The sequence below is a fragment of the Akanthomyces muscarius genome, chromosome 3, assembly GCF_028009165.1.
Source record: "Akanthomyces muscarius strain Ve6 chromosome 3, whole genome shotgun sequence".
Classification (NCBI taxonomy): Eukaryota; Fungi; Ascomycota; class Sordariomycetes; order Hypocreales; family Cordycipitaceae; genus Akanthomyces; species Akanthomyces muscarius.
Genome location: NC_079243.1, coordinates 3,664,627 through 3,680,986, shown reverse-complemented (window position 1 = coordinate 3,680,986; position 16,360 = coordinate 3,664,627). Strand labels below are relative to the sequence as shown.

Genomic DNA, 16,360 nt, shown 5'->3' with positions numbered 1-16,360 from the left:
CCTCATGCTGCCGTAGGCGTACGCGTCCCGCTGCCGCCAAGCTTGCTCTTCTTGCGCTTCGGTTTCGGCATCGCCGACCGCGGCGTCTTCTCCGTCTTGCCCTCCTTCTTGTTATCGTCCACCTTTGTGTTGAGTCGCGGCGGGCCCGTCATGGCACTGATGCCCGTCGGCGCCTTGTTGGCAACCTGCGGCGCCACGGCGGGTTTGCGCCCGGTTGACGACAGATGGAACTCGCCCGGCCGACCCGTAATAGGGTTCTCGTCGAGGTACTCGCCGCCGTGCCGCATGTGTACCCAGAACGACTCCTCCGCGGACCGCTCCAGCGACAGCTCTTGCACATTGGGCGGCGCAGCGGCTGCTGCGCCCTTGTTTGCAGTGGTGGGGGCGCCAGGCGCTGGCGTACCCTCTTTCGGTTCGTGCATGCGATTGCGCGCGGCTTGGAGGGCGCCTGCTGGCCCGGAGGTAGGGGCAGGCGGCGGTTTGTAGCTATGGCCGCCGGATGGGCGCCATTGTCGTGCGGCTTCGGCGGCCGGGAGGGCTTTGGCGATGGCGGAGGATATCGTCATCTAGCAAGGCTCTGTTAGTAGCTGCTGCAGTCATGGAGCTCTGAGCTTGGAGGGCTCTTCTGCGTACGATTCGTGATGCAAGAATATCTGCAAGCGTGGGCGCCATGTATATATTTTCATTGACGACAAAATACGACGCGTGCACCGTAATCTCGTCCTCTTCCTGGTAGCGCTTTCGTCTCGTTTGCTTGCGAATGACCCAGACACCGGTTCCCATACCCGGCCCCGACTCGGCGGGCTCCTCACCGACGATAAACTCGAGCCCAGACATAGTTTTTAGTCGCCCTTCAAAGGCTTCGCGAGTCTGGATAAAATGGTACATGGACATGTTATTCATGGCTTGGCTCATGATGACGGCGTTGTTGGAGGTGCGCTCAAAGAAAGGCGACTCGGCAAAGTAAAAGAGGATCGTGTTGGAGTGCAGGCCTCCCATCTGCTGGATGAGCAGCGGCGAGCGCCATTGGATCTCGTCGAGAGGCGGTTCGTTTTTACTGTCCATTGTGAGCGGCAGGTGAGTCGGTTTGGAATGTTGAAGCTCTGGCGCGGGCGCAAGAGCGCGAAGCTGCAGACAGAATGACGTGGGGCTGAGATCTGCTGTGGAACGATTTTACTAAGCCAAACGCCGACACGCTGCACTCTTCACCTTCACAAACACTCTTCAACATCCTAAAAACGTGTGCACATTCCTCTACATCGAAATATCTGATTCATGCACACTTCTGAAAACGACAGAGAGTAAACACTTGCTCATAGAGCCGCCGACGCCATGGATCTCCTCTCGACAATCCGAAAGACTGGCTCGCGTGGAGGCGTCAACTTCAGCTGGGACGAGGTCGCCAACTCGTCTCGCCGCGAAAACTACCTGGGCCACAGTCTAAAGGCGCCCGTGGGCCGCTGGCAACAGGGCAAAGACCTCAACTGGTACGCCAAGGCCGGCACGACACCCGCCAACGCCGACGAGACGGAAGAGGAGCGCGAAGCACGCGAGCGCAAAGAAGAACTGCGCAAAGTCAAGGAAGCCGAGGAAGATGCGATGGCGCGCGCCATGGGGCTGCCCGTCAAGCAGAGAGATACAACAGGTGCCAACTCCATCGAGGTCGGAAACAAGAGGCAGATTGGGCCGGCTTCTGGGCCGCCGGACGATGCAGCGGAGATGGCGAAGGCGGTTGCGGATCAGGCCGCGGACGACGAGAGACGGGGCCGGGAAAAGTCACGCCGTCCTCGCGATGGAGACAGGCGGGATCGAGATGGCCGTCGCAGACACCGAAGCCGAAGCCGCGACAGAGAGGAGGGAGCGAGACGCCGCCACAGGAGCCGCAGTCGTGACAGGGAACACAGAGACCGCAGACAACGGAGTCGCGCGAGAGAGGGCAGGCCTGGTAGGGAAGAAGGGCGGCACAGAAGACACCGAAGCCGCAGTCGTAGCCGGGACCGTGGGGGACGCAGGCATCGGGATGATAGACCTAGACACCGCAGCCGCTCAAGATCTCCAGAGCGCAGACATGCAGGGCGTGAGCGAAGCCCATGCCGGTGATTCGGCTAGTGATACTCTTGGTTCATTGCTATATTGTATTTGCTAGATGTAATTTATGATACCCTACAATATTACTACAGAAAACGACCGACCGATTACCATGTTGAGCCGGCTTCATGAGCGCGGGACAAGCCCCACTATAGCGATAGTACGTGTAGACAACCTGAATATCGAGTGGCGAGGTTGAGCCAACCATCAATCATCATCACCACACAATTTCATAATGTGAAGGCGCATCTGACAACTAAGCCTCACAAAGACCGTATAAGCACCGCATAAAAACAAGCAAAAGCCAGCATGATGCGCCGGCCTGTAGCGACCATCTTTGGTGGGACCAGGATCGGCAACAGAGACCTGTTCAAACCAGAGACTAGTCTCGAGTCGTTCTTGGATATACTGCGTGCGCACGGCATCACAACCATCGACACGGCGCAAGCCTATGGAAACTCTGAAGATGCATTGGGAAAAGTGCGCGCTGGGGAGAGATTCACCCTGGATACGAAATGGAGCCCGTCTTCCTGGACAGAAACCATGCCGTGGGCGACAAGAGACCGAATTGTGGAAACGGCCAAAGAGAGCATCGCAAGACTGGGCGCGCCAGCCGGGACGTTTTATCTTCACAAGATGGATCCTCTGACACCGTTACCAGAGACCCTCGCCGCCGTGAACGAGGTCTACCAGCAAGGCCATTTCCACCGCTTCGGGCTCTCTGGCTTCCCGCCTCACGACATTGAAGTCGTCTATCAGCACTGCCGCGACAGGGGCTACCCGCTTCCCGCCGTGTATCAAGGCAGCTACAATCCACTGAGCCGCGACAAGGAGACGGCACTCTTCCCGACCCTGCGAAAGCTAGGCATGGCGTTTTATGCCTTTGGGCCTTCGGCGGGCGGTTTCCTCGGCAAGACGGTGGCGCAAGTGCAAGAGATGAGAAACAACATGGACGCCGCGTCGGCCACGTGTAAGCCGTATCTATGTGATTCAAAGTATTTGAACCCTCTGGCGCAGTGGAATGCGCTGGCGGAAAGGGAGGGTGTGAGTGCGGCGGAAATGGCATCTCGCTGGATGGCGCATCATTCAGCGCTGGATGGCAGAGAGGGCGATGGTGTCATTATTGGCACGAGTAGCCCGGAACAGCTAGAAGACACTCTAAAGAACATTGAAAGAGGGTCTCTTAGTGATGGGGCGTGCGATGCTATCCAGACTATATGGGAAAGTGTGGCATAAGAGGCCTAGTGTCTTTGTTTCTCTCAAGGTAAAATGCTTCTTGAAGAATCTTGCTTTAACAGCTGAACAATATTCTCGCGCCCAGCAGCTTCAGCTCGCTGCAACATTGTGTAACCCAAGTCATCTTTTGCCTCGAGGTCGGCACCAGACTCAACCAATAGCCTAGCGACAGCCTCATGTCCATTATCGTCGGCCCATGCCAGCGGCGTATGATCCCATCGGTCTTTTGTATTGAGGTGAACGCCAAGGTCAAGTAGTAGCTCGACAGCAGCCGCATTTCCGTCTCCGGCAGCATGTGCGACAATGGACCTAGTCTTAGAGGGTTGTGGCGCCAAGATTGTAATAATATGGTCACAGTCTTTCGTTTTGCTTGTGTCACAATATAGCTAGATTTTTCGAGCGTGTTATATTCCTTTGGCTCTTGCATTACAGCTGTCTCGATGGATTGGGCAGAGTGTTGGCAGTCCGTGAACAGATTATTTATTTAGCCATTTAATTCATGTTATGTACTTCATATTGAAATCTACTACTGGCAAGTTTATCTAGCAATCTTACCTGGAATATCGAAGAGGGACTACATTGAGGTTGAATATCGCCAAGGTAGCCTGTGGAATAACCATAGTCCACTCTAATAAGCTTACGACTTTGATGATCTACTCCAGCGCATACCAAGGCCTACTCTTTCAATGTCCTACATATCAGCTTTAATGCTTTTTGATGATACTTTTGATAGCTCTTTTGATAATTCTTTTCCGCAGTTGCAGTTGCAGCTGAGATAGGAACAAGACGGCACCGGTAGCTCAGGTGCTCAGACGCCTGGAAACGCGCTGTGATACAGTGGAACCTCCGAGTGGCTCGGCACCTGGACACGCTGTTGGACAGATCGAGTCCGCCTCGCATCAACATCTATTCACGGTGTTTCGGGCACAAGCCGAATCGCTCCTTTTCATTAGCTCAGCTTGAACTCTCGTTCATCACATCAATCGCACGCTCAGCCACAATATTTAGCCCTCATTCTCTACTCCCGACGCCCGACGCCCGGACGCGAGACGAGGACAAACCGTTTGCCACATAGAAGCTAGAGGAAACACTGCCGTCACCACTAGGCTGCCTGCTTTGCCCACTGTTGACACGACACGTACCATGCCCATCTGAAGCGGTCTTCTCTGTCCTTTTTGTTCTTGCATAGCATAGCCCCGGCGACATGGATTATTCGAATTTGCGCGCGGCCGCCCTGCGCAACGCAGAGGACGAAGAGGCCGTCACCGTCGACACCAGGGCCCTGATCGACAAGGTCCTGGCGCGCTACTCTGGCGAATGGACGACGTTGCGAGAGCTGATACAGAACGCGGCGGATGCGCAGGCGACATCCGTCACCGTAACGTGGGAAACGCTGCCCTCGACCAGCGTCCCCATGCCGAACACGACCGACCGATCGGACCAGCTGAAACATGTCATCGCCAACCACACGCTGCAACGCCTCGTCGTTCAGAACGATGGCCAGCAGTTTAATCAGCGAGATTGGGGCCGTCTGAAGCGAATCGCAGAGGGCAACCCGGACGAGACAAAGATCGGCGCCTTTGGTGTCGGCTTCTACAGCGTCTTTGCCGACTGCGAGGAGCCGTTTGTCAGCTCTGGCAGCGAGGCCATGGCCTTTTACTGGAAAGGAAACTCGCTATTCACCAAGAAGTCCAAGCTGCCAGAGGCCCAGACCAGCAAATTCACAACCTTTGTACTCGACTATAGAAATACTACCACGCCTATGCCCAATCTCTTATCGGTTGGCCAGTTTTTGGCTACCAGTCTGACATTTGTTGCACTGCAAAATATAGAATTCAAAATCGACGATTACACAATCCTGTCTCTCAGAAAGAAGACTTCGCCCGTTGTCGACCTGAGCCTACCCAGGGATCTCGTGCCAAAGACGAAAGAGGGGCTGATGAAGGTCGTGGGCGTTGACAGAACCAGCACACAAATCGATGCTTCCTTTATGAGCGCTATTGGCTGGAAGCCGCAGAGCGCCGCTGCCACCAAGGCTACAGAGTCATTCAACGCTGCCGAATCATCCTCTTCACTACGCTCATTTTTCTCTCGACTGGCGTCAAACGCTTCGGGCACAAAACAAAAGGCGGTGGCAGAGGAGAACAAGGCGCAGAAGCTAATCTCCGAGGACGTTACCAAATTAAACACTTCGTCAATATTCCTTCGCGCGACGTCAGCCAACGTGCAAACAAGCGTCTCGTCTTCCTTTGCTTCTGAGCTGGAACGGGCTACAAAGAAGCCCCCGCCAGCCAAAACAAGGCTGTCGATTCTGACTGCATCATTCGATGAAGCCGCTGCATCTCAAGCTGCGTCATTGCAAGATGGGACAGGCAATGCTACTGATGTCTTTGCTTCAGTTCTGCCCAACAAGAAGCCTGGTGGACGCATCTTTATTGGCTTTCCCACCATGCAGACTACTGGAGCTGGCATGCATTTGTCTGCTCCGTCTGTCATCCCGACGGTAGAGCGGGAGGCGATTGACTTAAACGCGCGATGGGTTCGAACGTGGAATGTTGAGCTTCTGAGAGCCGCCGGGATCATTGTTCGGCTGGCATTTGCTAATGAAATGGACGACTTGCATAAGAAAGTTATCGGCAGCGTCGAAAAGGGTGCTAAAATAACTGAAGCTACTGTTTCAAAATATTTGCCTGAAGCTCTTCATATTCTCGGTACATATTCTTTTGCGGACTCGACTCCTAGCTCCCAAGTCGGTCAGATCATGGAAGAGGCTTTCTGGACTTGCTTCAAGAAGGCTTCTATTGAAATGTACTCTACAAGGGGAGTCCTGCAGACCACAAAAATCCGCCTGGGAATTGAGGAGCTCAACGCTTTCGTCGACAGCATCCCTGTGGTGCCCAAAAAGCTGACTGAAGCCCCCTTCGTCAAGAAGCTGATTGATTTTGGCTTGCTAATGCCCATCAATGTCGGCGATATTAAGGAGGAGCTAGCGGTGAAGGCATTGAGCAAGGCGCAAGTTATTAGCTTGATTACTTGGCTCGGGAAGAAATCCGTGACTGGGGAGCTGGATGCCGGCAGTCGCGCTGCATTGCTTGACGTGGCTGTAGCTGCTGTTGATGAGGAGGGTGGCACTGGCGAAGTGATAGCACTAGGCAGCATCACTAACTACCATAGCATGGCACGGATACCTGCCAATATGCCGATCCCGCCCACCACGATACCGTTCTCCTTCACCGTCAACTCTAGCGTCTCTGAGCTCCAAGCCCTAGGATGGGAGCCTCTGGAGATCGTCCCATGGCTGAGATTCCTCCTCGAAACCACAAACAGCCGGTCTGAGGATGAGAGCTTCACCAAGTCCGCCAAATTTGCCGTGCAGGTCTTGATCACGTTGTCCAAGAATTGGGATACGTTGAGCAACATCAGCCGCAATACAGTCATTACGCTGCTCCAGGATAGGACGGTCATGCCGACAAAGCTGGGTATGAAGTACCCGACAGAGGCCTTCTTTCCTACTGTCAAATTGTTTGATGACCTGCCAATTGTTCAGGGCTGTGAAAAAGTCAAAGAAAAGTTCTTGGTGGCAATTGGAGTACGCAAAACCCTTGACTTGGAGACAATCTTCACTCGCTTGTTGAACAGTTCAGAGAGGAGTGGGCAGCAAAAATGGAGCCACATGGAGTTGATTAAGTATCTCACCTCTGTCCAGGCTGATATACCCTCTGCGGACATGAAGAAGCTTAAACAGTCGAAGATTTGCCCTGCAGAAGCTGGACCTAAGGGCATGGAGCCGACAAAAGGCACAGATACACTGTTCAAGCTTTCTGAGCTGTTTGAGCCGCAAGAGTCGTTCCGCGCGCTTCGGTTACCCATTTTGCAGTGGCCTGGCCCTCCTGGCAGCTACCGCGGGACCAGTGCTGAGGCACTGTTTTTGAAGAGCCTGGGTCTACGAACGTTCCCCTCTGTTCCAGAATTGGTAGACATGATGGCTTCCAAGGATGCAGGCTTGCGAGCAAATGCCATGACATACTTCATCACCAATCATCACCTGAATATGTACGGCGCTCTTGATATGAGCACTTGCCGTAAGCCAATCATGCCGTTGCAGGAGGCCGGGGAGCTTGTCGTACCCTCGGCCTGTTTTACGAACACGCGCGCCACTGTGCTTGGTTTCTCGGTGTTAAGAAGTGACCTGCACAGCCACGCCAATAAGTTCGGCGTCGCGAGCGACCCGCCGATGCTTGAGTGTGTCAGTCGCCTCCTGACGCACCCGCCACAGGACCATCAATCGGCAGTCAAACTCTTCGGTTACTTTGCATCCCGTCTTGGTGAGCTTGGCGACCAGAACGTCCTCAAACTTTGCAATGCTCCTATTGTACCTATTTCTCGGTCGCATAGCGCTGCCAGGAAAGAAAAAGGTGGATCCGGTATCACTTTCATAACACCGTCGCGAACATATCTTGGCAGCTCGCCGACGTACGATGCCATCTTCGACTTTGTGGATTTTGGTAATGATGCCAATGCATTCCTGTTCAAATGTGGTGCCAGAAGTGAGCCAACAAAGAAGGAAGTTGCAGAAATGGCGTGCACCGAGCCGGCACGTCTGATGTCTGCCCTGGAAAGTACTGAGAAATATCTAAATCTTCTCAAGTCATTGGCAGAGGAGAGCCATATTCTGCAGCGCGACAAGGCCCTATGGAGGCGGATGCAGACCTCTAAATTTTTGCCTGGCTACAAGGAGATTACAACACCCATGAAGGGGAACCTCATCGATCTCGAAGACGAGGTGGAGCCCGTGAAGCAATATCAACTTGCTACTGCCAGCCAAATAGTTGTGTTGGACGATATCATCAGCTACCGTCTCTTTAAAGATCATCTCCTTTGTGCTCCAGAAGAGGACTTGCTTGAGGACTTTTACCTTCAACTTGGTGCACACAAGCTGAGCACAATAGTGGAAGAAGACCTCCGAATCGGTGGTCGCGCAGCGAAAGACACTGTCGGCCAGCGCCTACGAAAGCACGTTATCGAAAGAGCCAAAATCTTCCTGTACGAGTACGCTCACTACCGACGAGACTTTATCAAGCACGATGCCAAATGGCTGGATTCAAATCTTGTTGTTGAGGTCGTCCGTTCCGTAGCGCTTCGAAGAACACTCAAGGGCCAGAGTCAGTCGCACGCTGAGCGGCGTCATGCTGCTGGCTCTCACAGCAACGGAGCTTGGATACTTTATGTTGCGGAAGACTCCAAGCCTGACATGTATCAGGTTGGGCAAGCCGTCTGCCAGATGTTACTGAAGCGTCCAAATCAGCAGGCTTACTTTTTCTTCGAACCGTTTCTAACTCTCGACCTGTACGCCTTGCGAGATAGAGGTTACAATGTGGACCGTATTCTGCGCGTTAAAGCGGCGGAGGCGAGAATGGCGGAAGAGGAGAAGCGCAAGGCACTCGAAGAGGAACAAAAGAGGCTACGCGAGCAAGAAGCGAACTGGGCCAATCAAGGCATGATACCTGAGCCAAAGGCTGCTGAAGCGGCCCGTGCCGTCCCTAATGTCCCGGCTCTGCCACCCGCCCCATCCACCCCGGCTCAACCCAAGCAGACACTTCCGGGTGCTTGGTCCTCTCCCGATGACAATCACACAGAGCCGCCGAACAATGGCAGAAAGAGCAAAGGCCTATTCTCCAACTTGACGAAACGCCTAGGCTTCGATTCTCCACAAGAAGAGCAGCCACCACCGTATTCGGAGTCAGAGCAGCGACAAAGGCAAAAGGGCGTGCAAGGAGGCTCCAGCAATGGGCTGGATACTGGCAAGGTCACCAGCCCAGCCATAGTGCAACAAAATCTCGCTAGCGCAGTCAATGCCACACGCGCTCATGGCTCCAACTCTGTCTTTTCGCAGCCCGACGTCAATGAGGTCAAGGAGCAAGCTACGTACTGCGACGAGAATTCGGCCAAGGACATGCAGTATGTATCCAACGCGCCCAACGGGCTCAAGATTTACACGGCGCGCCACATGTCAGTAGACCCGCAGCAGTTTCTTGCGAGCCAGCGCGACGCCGTCAACAGCTTTGCGAATTTGTTGGTGGACGTAGGACGCGTGTACGGACTCTCGTCGGCAGTGCTGCACGTGTACTATGATGAGCGCGGCAGCACGATTGCCTTCAACACCGGCGGGAGCATCTTTTGCAACCTGCGATTCTTTCTACAGTTGCACGCCGAGGCGGTCGCGACGGATGACGGTGCGGCCTTGGCGGACGCGGCGACGTGGTGGTGGGTTGTGATTGCGCACGAGCTGGCGCATAACCTGGTTTCGGTGCACAATGCCAACCATAGCTATTATACGGAGTCGTTTATCCAGCAGTACATGGGACGCATGGTGGGACAGATTTCGCAGTGGACGCAAGGGAAATGATAGGCGGCGAGGGTGGAGATTTGTGTAGAAGTAGAGATGTGTTTATGGAGCCTGTATGGAGCCTGTATTGAGCCTTTTCATGACGATCCGTGTACATTAGAATTGCGTTTAGAATAGAAAGGAGATGACAATAGATTCTGTGCAGTATGTTAGTCCACGGTCGTGTAAGTCGACCCGTAACCAATTGAAAGTATGCCGACGCACGAACAGTACGAATAGTGACATGATTATTCTCTTCAACTAAAAGAACAGAAGGACAATCTTTACTCATTCGTTTTGTCGATACTTTTTTTCTTTTGATTTAGTTCATTACAAGTCAAAATGTATCCTGTTGGGGGAGGTAAACCGTCCATACTGATCGCGTCACGTGCTGCCCACGTGATCCAATCAGCGACGAGCTGTTTAGTCTTATCCCAAGAACCTCACCCGATGCCCAGTAACGACTCCTCCAAATCCGACTCCGACTGGATCAATTGCCCGCTCCTCCTGCTCCCGAGCAGCGCCGACGCCGAATTCAGCCACTGACCGAACACAATCCTCTCTCCGCAACTCAAGTTTGGCCGATTGAGCCGAGCCAATTGCCCACCATGGTCCACCGCATCGCGTTCTGGAGCTGCTTCGGTACGTCTGCTCCCCAACATGGACAATCACGGGCGCTGGTAGAGACGAACTGGGGGGTTGATTGATGGACGCACGACATCTTCGTGGAGCATCTCAAGCAGCTGTACAGCGACTTGCCAAGCTTCAACGGCGAGACCTGCAGCTGCCAAGTACCCTTCGACTCATCCTATACCTGTGCTCCGCCGATCACGACGATGCAAGAAGAAAAAGGGTCATCGAGTATACTAACCGCTTTGGTTGATGACAGGCCTCGCCGTCCGCTTCTGGCAAGTCGGCATCGAGATGCGCCCCTTCTTCAACCGCTCCTCGCTGTGGGCCTACCCGGCGTACGCCCTCGGCGGCGCCAGCTTCGGCTACTGGCTGCAGGGCGTCGACGACCGCCAGTCCAAGGTGCTGAGCGAGCGCAAGGCCTTTCTGCTGCAGAAGCGCGCCCGCATGGCGGAGCGTGACGCGGCTGCTGCCGAGGCTGCCGAGTAAAAAGGAAGAAAACCAAACGAAAACCGCTACGGCGATGCCAACGAAAAGAGACAGCCTTGTGTGGTTGAAAAATGGCATTTCGACGATGGGAGGAGGAGTACGGCAGAGCGATCATGCACAGTGTTGACTGGCATTTGTAAAAACTCTTTTCATTTAAAGTTGGGTGTTGGAGGAACGTCAGGTGGATGAAATCTGTATATATCACGAATGGGGCGATTTTACATCAGACGGGAGCTATGAAGGGCCATCCCGTCGGAATTGACCTACATTTTCTTTGTTCAACAAACTGATCTTCATTATATCATCTTCACTTGCAATCTCGAAAGGGACACTCATGTCTCGTGGGTATAAATGTTTATGAATGCTTGTGTCTATACGCCTTTTTCCTACATTTTAAGAAATGCTCCAACTCCAAGATTCAACAGCAGCCCTACAGCTCTTCCAGCTTCCGCAGAATCGCCGGCACCGACTTGGCCGAGCTGTTGCCTAGCTCCGTCACCACCATGGAGATGAACTTGTCCGTCGTCGTGTCGAACAGCAGGCGAAAGGCCTCGCTCGAGTTGCGCTCCGGGTCAATCTCGTTGTACGTGAGCGAGTCGGCCGAGACGCGCTCGGTGAAGTTGATGCTCTCGCAGAGGGCGACGACGCGGAGGCTCAGATCGCGCGCGACCGTGGCAATGTCGCAGGTGCCGGCGCGCGCGTAGACGGCGCCGTTGCTGAACATGGCCTCGGCGGCGACGAGCACACACGTGGCGGCCTGGAGGTTGGTGCGCAGGGCGCCGAGGTCGTGCGAGTAGGCGACGGGTATGCCGGCGGCCGAGAGGCGCTGCGCGTGGGCGAGACCGACACGCTCAAAGGGGTCGTCGACGAGGACGACGCGGAAGCGCTTGCCGTCGGCGCGGGCGCGCAGCAGCGCGCGCTCGACGAGGTGGTGCCGGGCGTAGGTGACGACGACGTCGTCGTCGGTGAGCATGTCGGCGGCCGTCTTGACGATGACCATGTCGGCGAGCGTCACGCGCTCGTTGATGTACGTGTCAATGGCCTCGCACAGCTGCGTCTTGGCGTCGGCGTCGGGCAGGTCAATGTCAATCTTGGAGATTTGCAGCTTCAGCCAGCGGATAGCGTTCCCCATGGAGAAGCACATGGGGCGGCAGGCGGTGAGGTACTCGATCTGATTCTTGAGCACGACGGATGTGAGATGGCGGGAGAGGGTGGCGCCATGGGGGGTTGTGTATGATTCAATGACCTGTCTTGTGTTAACCCACAATCTTTTCGGCATACTCGCATTTTAGAGAATGGTGTGTGTGTGCATACCTTTTTAAAGGCGAGCAGCGTGGCTTCTGCTCTTGTGATGCTGTCGGAAATGGCAAAGGTGCTCATCTGCTGGCCCAGCTGCAGGATGACCGGGTGCACGTCCTTGTCCGCCTGGGTAATGTTCATGCGCTTCGCCATGGACAGGTGGCTGAAGCACACGGGCACCGTCGCCTTGGGCTTGGACGGCGCCTTTGGCACGACCTTGAGCGCAATCTTGTTTCCGTGAGGGCCTGCGCCGCCGTCCTGCTTGCCCTTGCCCTTGGCGGCGGCGGCAGCAGCAGCCGCTGCGGCAGCACCTGGTGGTGCGGCGGCCGTCTGTGCCGCCTTGGCTTGCATACGTCGTGCGGCCTTTTCCTCCTTTTGCTTCTTCTTCAGCTCAGCGCCAGAGAGCTTCTTCTCGCCTGCCGGAGCAGCAGCGCCAGATGCGGCAGCAGCTCCAGATGCGGCAGCAGCTCCTGGGGGAGCATCCTTGGCTTGGCCATTGGCCTGGCCGTTCTGCGGCGGTTTCGACGACGAGCCGGCCGCGTCACTTGCGCCGGCGGCAGGCTTTCCACCTTCTGTCGACATGAAAACAGGCGGCCGGGGCTGGAGATGCTAGGTGCTGTTTCGTCGGATGTGGGCTGTATCGTGGGGTTTGCGGAAGTTTGCTTTTCTCGCAGTTGTTGATTGTTGGAGAGTGGTTGTTTCGTATGCAACTTCTCGTCTCGTGGTTCAATCAGAAAGCATTGATCGAATGTAATATCTAGTCGGGATTGCCTTTGGTATTGTGTAAGGTAGCTGTTTTGAAGATGCAGACGTGAAATTGCTTGACTGAGTCACTAGCAAGGGCCGAAAAGCAAATGTGGTCAGGCCTGGTGCGCGACTGGCGTCCCCCACTTTGGCGGGGTGAATGGCATCTTGCACTCAGCTTCAGACAGCTCCAACTGTCGATGGCGTAATAGTGTCGCGCAAGTTACTAAATCTTTCTTGCCAAGCCCTCGTTGATGTTATGATAAAATTTCACTATGTTTTCCGCAGATTTTCTCAGTTGTGATTTAGACTTGCTGGTGTGTCCGTCTGTCCTGCGTAGGTTAGGTAGATACGTGAAACCAGTAGTGGCAGATTAGAGTGAGCTTCTTGATAATTATTGTATTGTCAGGGGATGAAAGAAAATTTCAATGTCTATTGCAATTGGTCAACGCCGCTCCTTTTCCATTCCTATGCCAAAATCCGAATCAAACAGCCTCATGCGCTCAGCGTTCCCTTGGTACTCGGCACCTCGCCCTCCTTGCCCTTGACATGCGACGCCGCGTGGCGAATCGCAACGGCCATGGCCTTGAAGGCACTCTCGGCGCGGTGGTGGTCGTTGAACCCGTGCAGGCAGTGGACGTGGAGGGTGATGTGGGCGGCCTGCGCGAAGCTCTCGAAGCAGTGGGGGACCATCTCGCAGCTCAGCTTGCCGAGGAACTCGCGCTTGAGACCGAGATCGATGACGGCGTACGGGCGGTTCGACAGGTCGACGACGGCGCGGGAGAGGGCCTCGTCGAGGGGCGCGTAGGCGTGTCCGAAGCGGGCGACGCCGACGGGCGTGCCGAGGGCCTTTTTGTAAGCGGTGCCGAGTGCGATGCAAACGTCCTCGGCCGTGTGGTGGTCGTCGACTGGGAAGCGGAGATCCAGGTTAGCATAGATCCGAGAGAAATCTGCCATTGGAATGACAGCAGACGTACTGTGCAGATCGCCCTGGCAGTTAATGGCCAGGCTCCAGCCGGCGTGCTTGGCCAGCGCGTGGAGCATGTGGTCGAGGAAGCCAATGCCCGTGTTGAGGGCGATGCTCTGCGACTTGCTGCTCTGCGAGGCGTGCGCGTCGTCGGACTTGAGCAGGCGGGCATCTGTGTCGGGAGGGAATGCGCCGCCGTCAATGTTGAGGGCGAGCTGGATCTTGGTCTCATTGGTGTCACGCGCGAGAGCGGCCCAGCGGGGGTTGACGGGGATGGTCATTGTCTGCGTCGTCGGGCCTATTCGAGGGTTTGGTATCGTATGTCGCAATTGTCGTCTTTGATTTTCTCTAGGTGGAGTGAGTTGATTGTCGCGACAGAACAAAGTTGGATGCTGAGAGAAGAGTGTGGTAGGCGCTAGACTTTTTGGCCGTCTTCGGAGGAGCTTGACTAACGGGCAACTGTGGCGAGCGGCATTGGCTGTCTAGCACAGATCGGGCCACTTTTAAAACGGCGCAAGGACTTGCTCTTAATTTTCGGAAACAATATTTTGCAAACATTTACGTTATTTTGAATGTGCTTGAATTTTGGTCCGTTCTTGTTCCACCTTGCTTTGTCTACGTCTTCTCTTGGAGCCACTTTGTAGCAGCCAGCACGCCAACCAACAGGTATGAAAGCTTCTCTAGGTCGATAAGAGCCACAGGACCTATGGCGGCTCTGCAGCTGTAGTCAAAGCCGAAATGAGGCACGTTGTCGGCGAGAAGTGGCTGCATGTGGTGAGCAAAGTCCATCACTCAGTGCAGGCCAAGAGCTGGAGGCTTGCTGCCCATGACCTCGGCGTTGATTGAAAAAAAAAAAAAAAAAAAACGTCAGTCGTTTCTTTCGTATCAAGAATCACCAGTCTTTCTTATTGCCCAGCCCACATTGCTCAACTTGTCTATTCTGTTTCTAGCAAGATATGTTGGCGTACATTCCCCTCCGCACAACTCAGGACAGCGATCGTGCTCGAGGTCACTGCTGACTGTTGGCAGCTAGTCTGTCAACTTTCAGTAAAAGCTTGTCTGAAGTAAAGTAGAAAGTAATTGCATAGATTATAGCAGACAGTTTCTTCTGGAAGCAGATTGAGCCTTCGCCCAAGTTCATGACTAACAACCGGTAGGCAATTCAATACTTGGCATCCAACTCTTGCACGAATACCAATTTGTGTCATATCTAGGACTCGAAATAATGGACAGTCACAATAGGTCAGCTTTTGCTGTGACATGAACGAATTTATGCTCAGAAGAGCAAGAAAAAAAGGGGTTTCTTTCAGCAATGGAGGTGCCGGGCTAAACAGCTACCTATGTCTATCGAGGTTGGCCAAGAGGGCAAGCGGGGAGCAGGCTTGCTAGAGATAGAGGTTGTTCCATTTCCACAGAGATTCAGGCCCCTCGACACAGACGTCCAACGGCCGAGTTCGGCATTTAGCAGCCGGGGGGGCACTCGTCACAGCCGTCCGGACCCTTGACATACTTCTCGCAGCCGGGGAACTTGAAGCAAGCCTAAAGATGCCAGCAAGTCATTAGCAATCGGTTGTCTTTCCTTGTCCCTCGCTCCTGTCATCATTCGACTCTTCAAGGAGCCCCGCTGCACGAAAAAAAAGGCTCTTTTCCTTACCGGGATGCCGCACTCGGTGGCGGCAGTCTTGGGCGGGCCGTAGTTTTCGCCGTGGGTTCCGATGCAGAACGTGCCGGGAGGGCCGGTGATGGCCTTGCCCTGCTCGCAGCCGTCGTCCTCGGCGTCGGGGAAGACAATGTCCTGGGGCGCGGCGGCGACCAGGCCGGCGAGGAGAGTAGCAAGGATGAATTGGGGCTGCATTTTTTAATGATTGGCAAGAAGGCCTGAGTAGTAATGTTGAGTAAGAAAAAAGTTGATGGTTGTCTTTGGAGTGTGTTTGAGTGTGAGTATTGTGTTGATAATCTTGTCCAAGGTGCCGTCTCTCGAGCTCTTTATACAAAGTATGCTCCTCATACAGGGCGAGTTGCACCTCCTCGTCTGCTATTCTGCTATAAGAGTCTCTTCACTATATGCTTTGCTTGAAGCTTGATTAGAGTTTAATCGCATATCCTATCTAGTGGGTCTTTCTGGGTCATAATCCACGTTTGCGTAACTTGCTCATTAATACAAGTCGTGGGCCAGGACCATATGTGAGGCTGGGTTCGTTACCACATACTGGACGAAACGCGCATACGCCGTGGCTCCCACATCGAGTGCATGATATTCGCCCTGCCTTGTTGGCGTCATGTTGTTTTGACGTAATGATGCCACGGCTTATGCCGACACGTCCTAGTCCGTCCCTTGTTCCTGCTTGGAGGCTTGGAGGCTTGGAGGCTTGGAGGCGCAAGGGTCTGCGTTCGAGCTGATTCGTGACGACAACTCCACCGTCTCAAGACCTCTCGTCTGTATTAATTACACAAGAAGAAGAATACCAAGTATGCCGCCATCACTCCGTCGCAGTAGAGACCTGCAGGAATAAATGAGCAGA

The 16,360-nt window shown here is 54.3% G+C and overlaps 8 protein-coding genes across 9 annotated transcripts; 4 read left to right on the top strand and 4 right to left on the bottom strand.

Annotated features, from left to right (window-relative positions):
• Positions 1 to 2: 2 nt before the first annotated feature.
• On the bottom strand, positions 3 to 1,065 carry LMH87_002574 (uncharacterized protein; the record flags this gene model as incomplete). Its single annotated transcript, XM_056194052.1, has 2 exons — positions 3 to 566; positions 634 to 1,065. The coding sequence occupies 2 exons, from the start codon at positions 1,063 to 1,065 to the stop codon at positions 3 to 5; spliced, it is 996 nt and encodes a 331-aa protein (XP_056051028.1).
• A 267-nt stretch (positions 1,066 to 1,332) lies between these two features.
• On the top strand, positions 1,333 to 2,100 carry LMH87_002573 (uncharacterized protein; the record flags this gene model as incomplete). Its single annotated transcript, XM_056194051.1, has 1 exon — positions 1,333 to 2,100. One exon carries the CDS (start codon positions 1,333 to 1,335, stop codon positions 2,098 to 2,100), a length of 768 nt encoding a protein of 255 aa, XP_056051027.1.
• Positions 2,101 to 2,397: 297 nt separating this feature from the next.
• On the top strand, positions 2,398 to 3,324 carry LMH87_002572 (uncharacterized protein; the record flags this gene model as incomplete). The annotated part of the gene is made up of 1 exon (XM_056194049.1): positions 2,398 to 3,324. The coding sequence occupies one exon, from the start codon at positions 2,398 to 2,400 to the stop codon at positions 3,322 to 3,324; it is 927 nt and encodes a 308-aa protein (XP_056051026.1).
• Positions 3,325 to 4,528: 1,204 nt separating this feature from the next.
• On the top strand, positions 4,529 to 9,730 carry LMH87_002571 (uncharacterized protein; the record flags this gene model as incomplete). Of its 2 annotated transcripts, none has more annotated exons than XM_056194047.1 (1): positions 4,529 to 9,730. In XM_056194047.1, one exon carries the CDS (start codon positions 4,529 to 4,531, stop codon positions 9,728 to 9,730), a length of 5,202 nt encoding a protein of 1,733 aa, XP_056051025.1. The 2 variants fall into 2 exon arrangements, with proteins under 2 accessions (XP_056051025.1, XP_056051024.1); XM_056194048.1 differs by having other exon boundaries at positions 9,278 to 9,730.
• Positions 9,731 to 10,317: 587 nt separating this feature from the next.
• On the top strand, positions 10,318 to 10,828 carry LMH87_002570 (uncharacterized protein; the record flags this gene model as incomplete). The annotated part of the gene is made up of 2 exons (XM_056194046.1): positions 10,318 to 10,351; positions 10,599 to 10,828. The coding sequence occupies 2 exons, from the start codon at positions 10,318 to 10,320 to the stop codon at positions 10,826 to 10,828; spliced, it is 264 nt and encodes an 87-aa protein (XP_056051023.1).
• Positions 10,829 to 11,258: 430 nt separating this feature from the next.
• LMH87_002569 (uncharacterized protein) lies at positions 11,259 to 12,709 on the bottom strand (the record flags this gene model as incomplete). Its single annotated transcript, XM_056194045.1, has 2 exons — positions 11,259 to 12,074; positions 12,143 to 12,709. The coding sequence occupies 2 exons, from the start codon at positions 12,707 to 12,709 to the stop codon at positions 11,259 to 11,261; spliced, it is 1,383 nt and encodes a 460-aa protein (XP_056051022.1).
• Positions 12,710 to 13,366: 657 nt separating this feature from the next.
• LMH87_002568 (uncharacterized protein) lies at positions 13,367 to 14,119 on the bottom strand (the record flags this gene model as incomplete). The annotated part of the gene is made up of 2 exons (XM_056194044.1): positions 13,367 to 13,779; positions 13,849 to 14,119. 2 exons carry the CDS (start codon positions 14,117 to 14,119, stop codon positions 13,367 to 13,369), a joined length of 684 nt encoding a protein of 227 aa, XP_056051021.1.
• A 1,180-nt stretch (positions 14,120 to 15,299) lies between these two features.
• LMH87_002567 (uncharacterized protein) lies at positions 15,300 to 15,693 on the bottom strand (the record flags this gene model as incomplete). Its single annotated transcript, XM_056194043.1, has 2 exons — positions 15,300 to 15,377; positions 15,493 to 15,693. 2 exons carry the CDS (start codon positions 15,691 to 15,693, stop codon positions 15,300 to 15,302), a joined length of 279 nt encoding a protein of 92 aa, XP_056051020.1.
• Positions 15,694 to 16,360: the final 667 nt, after the last annotated feature.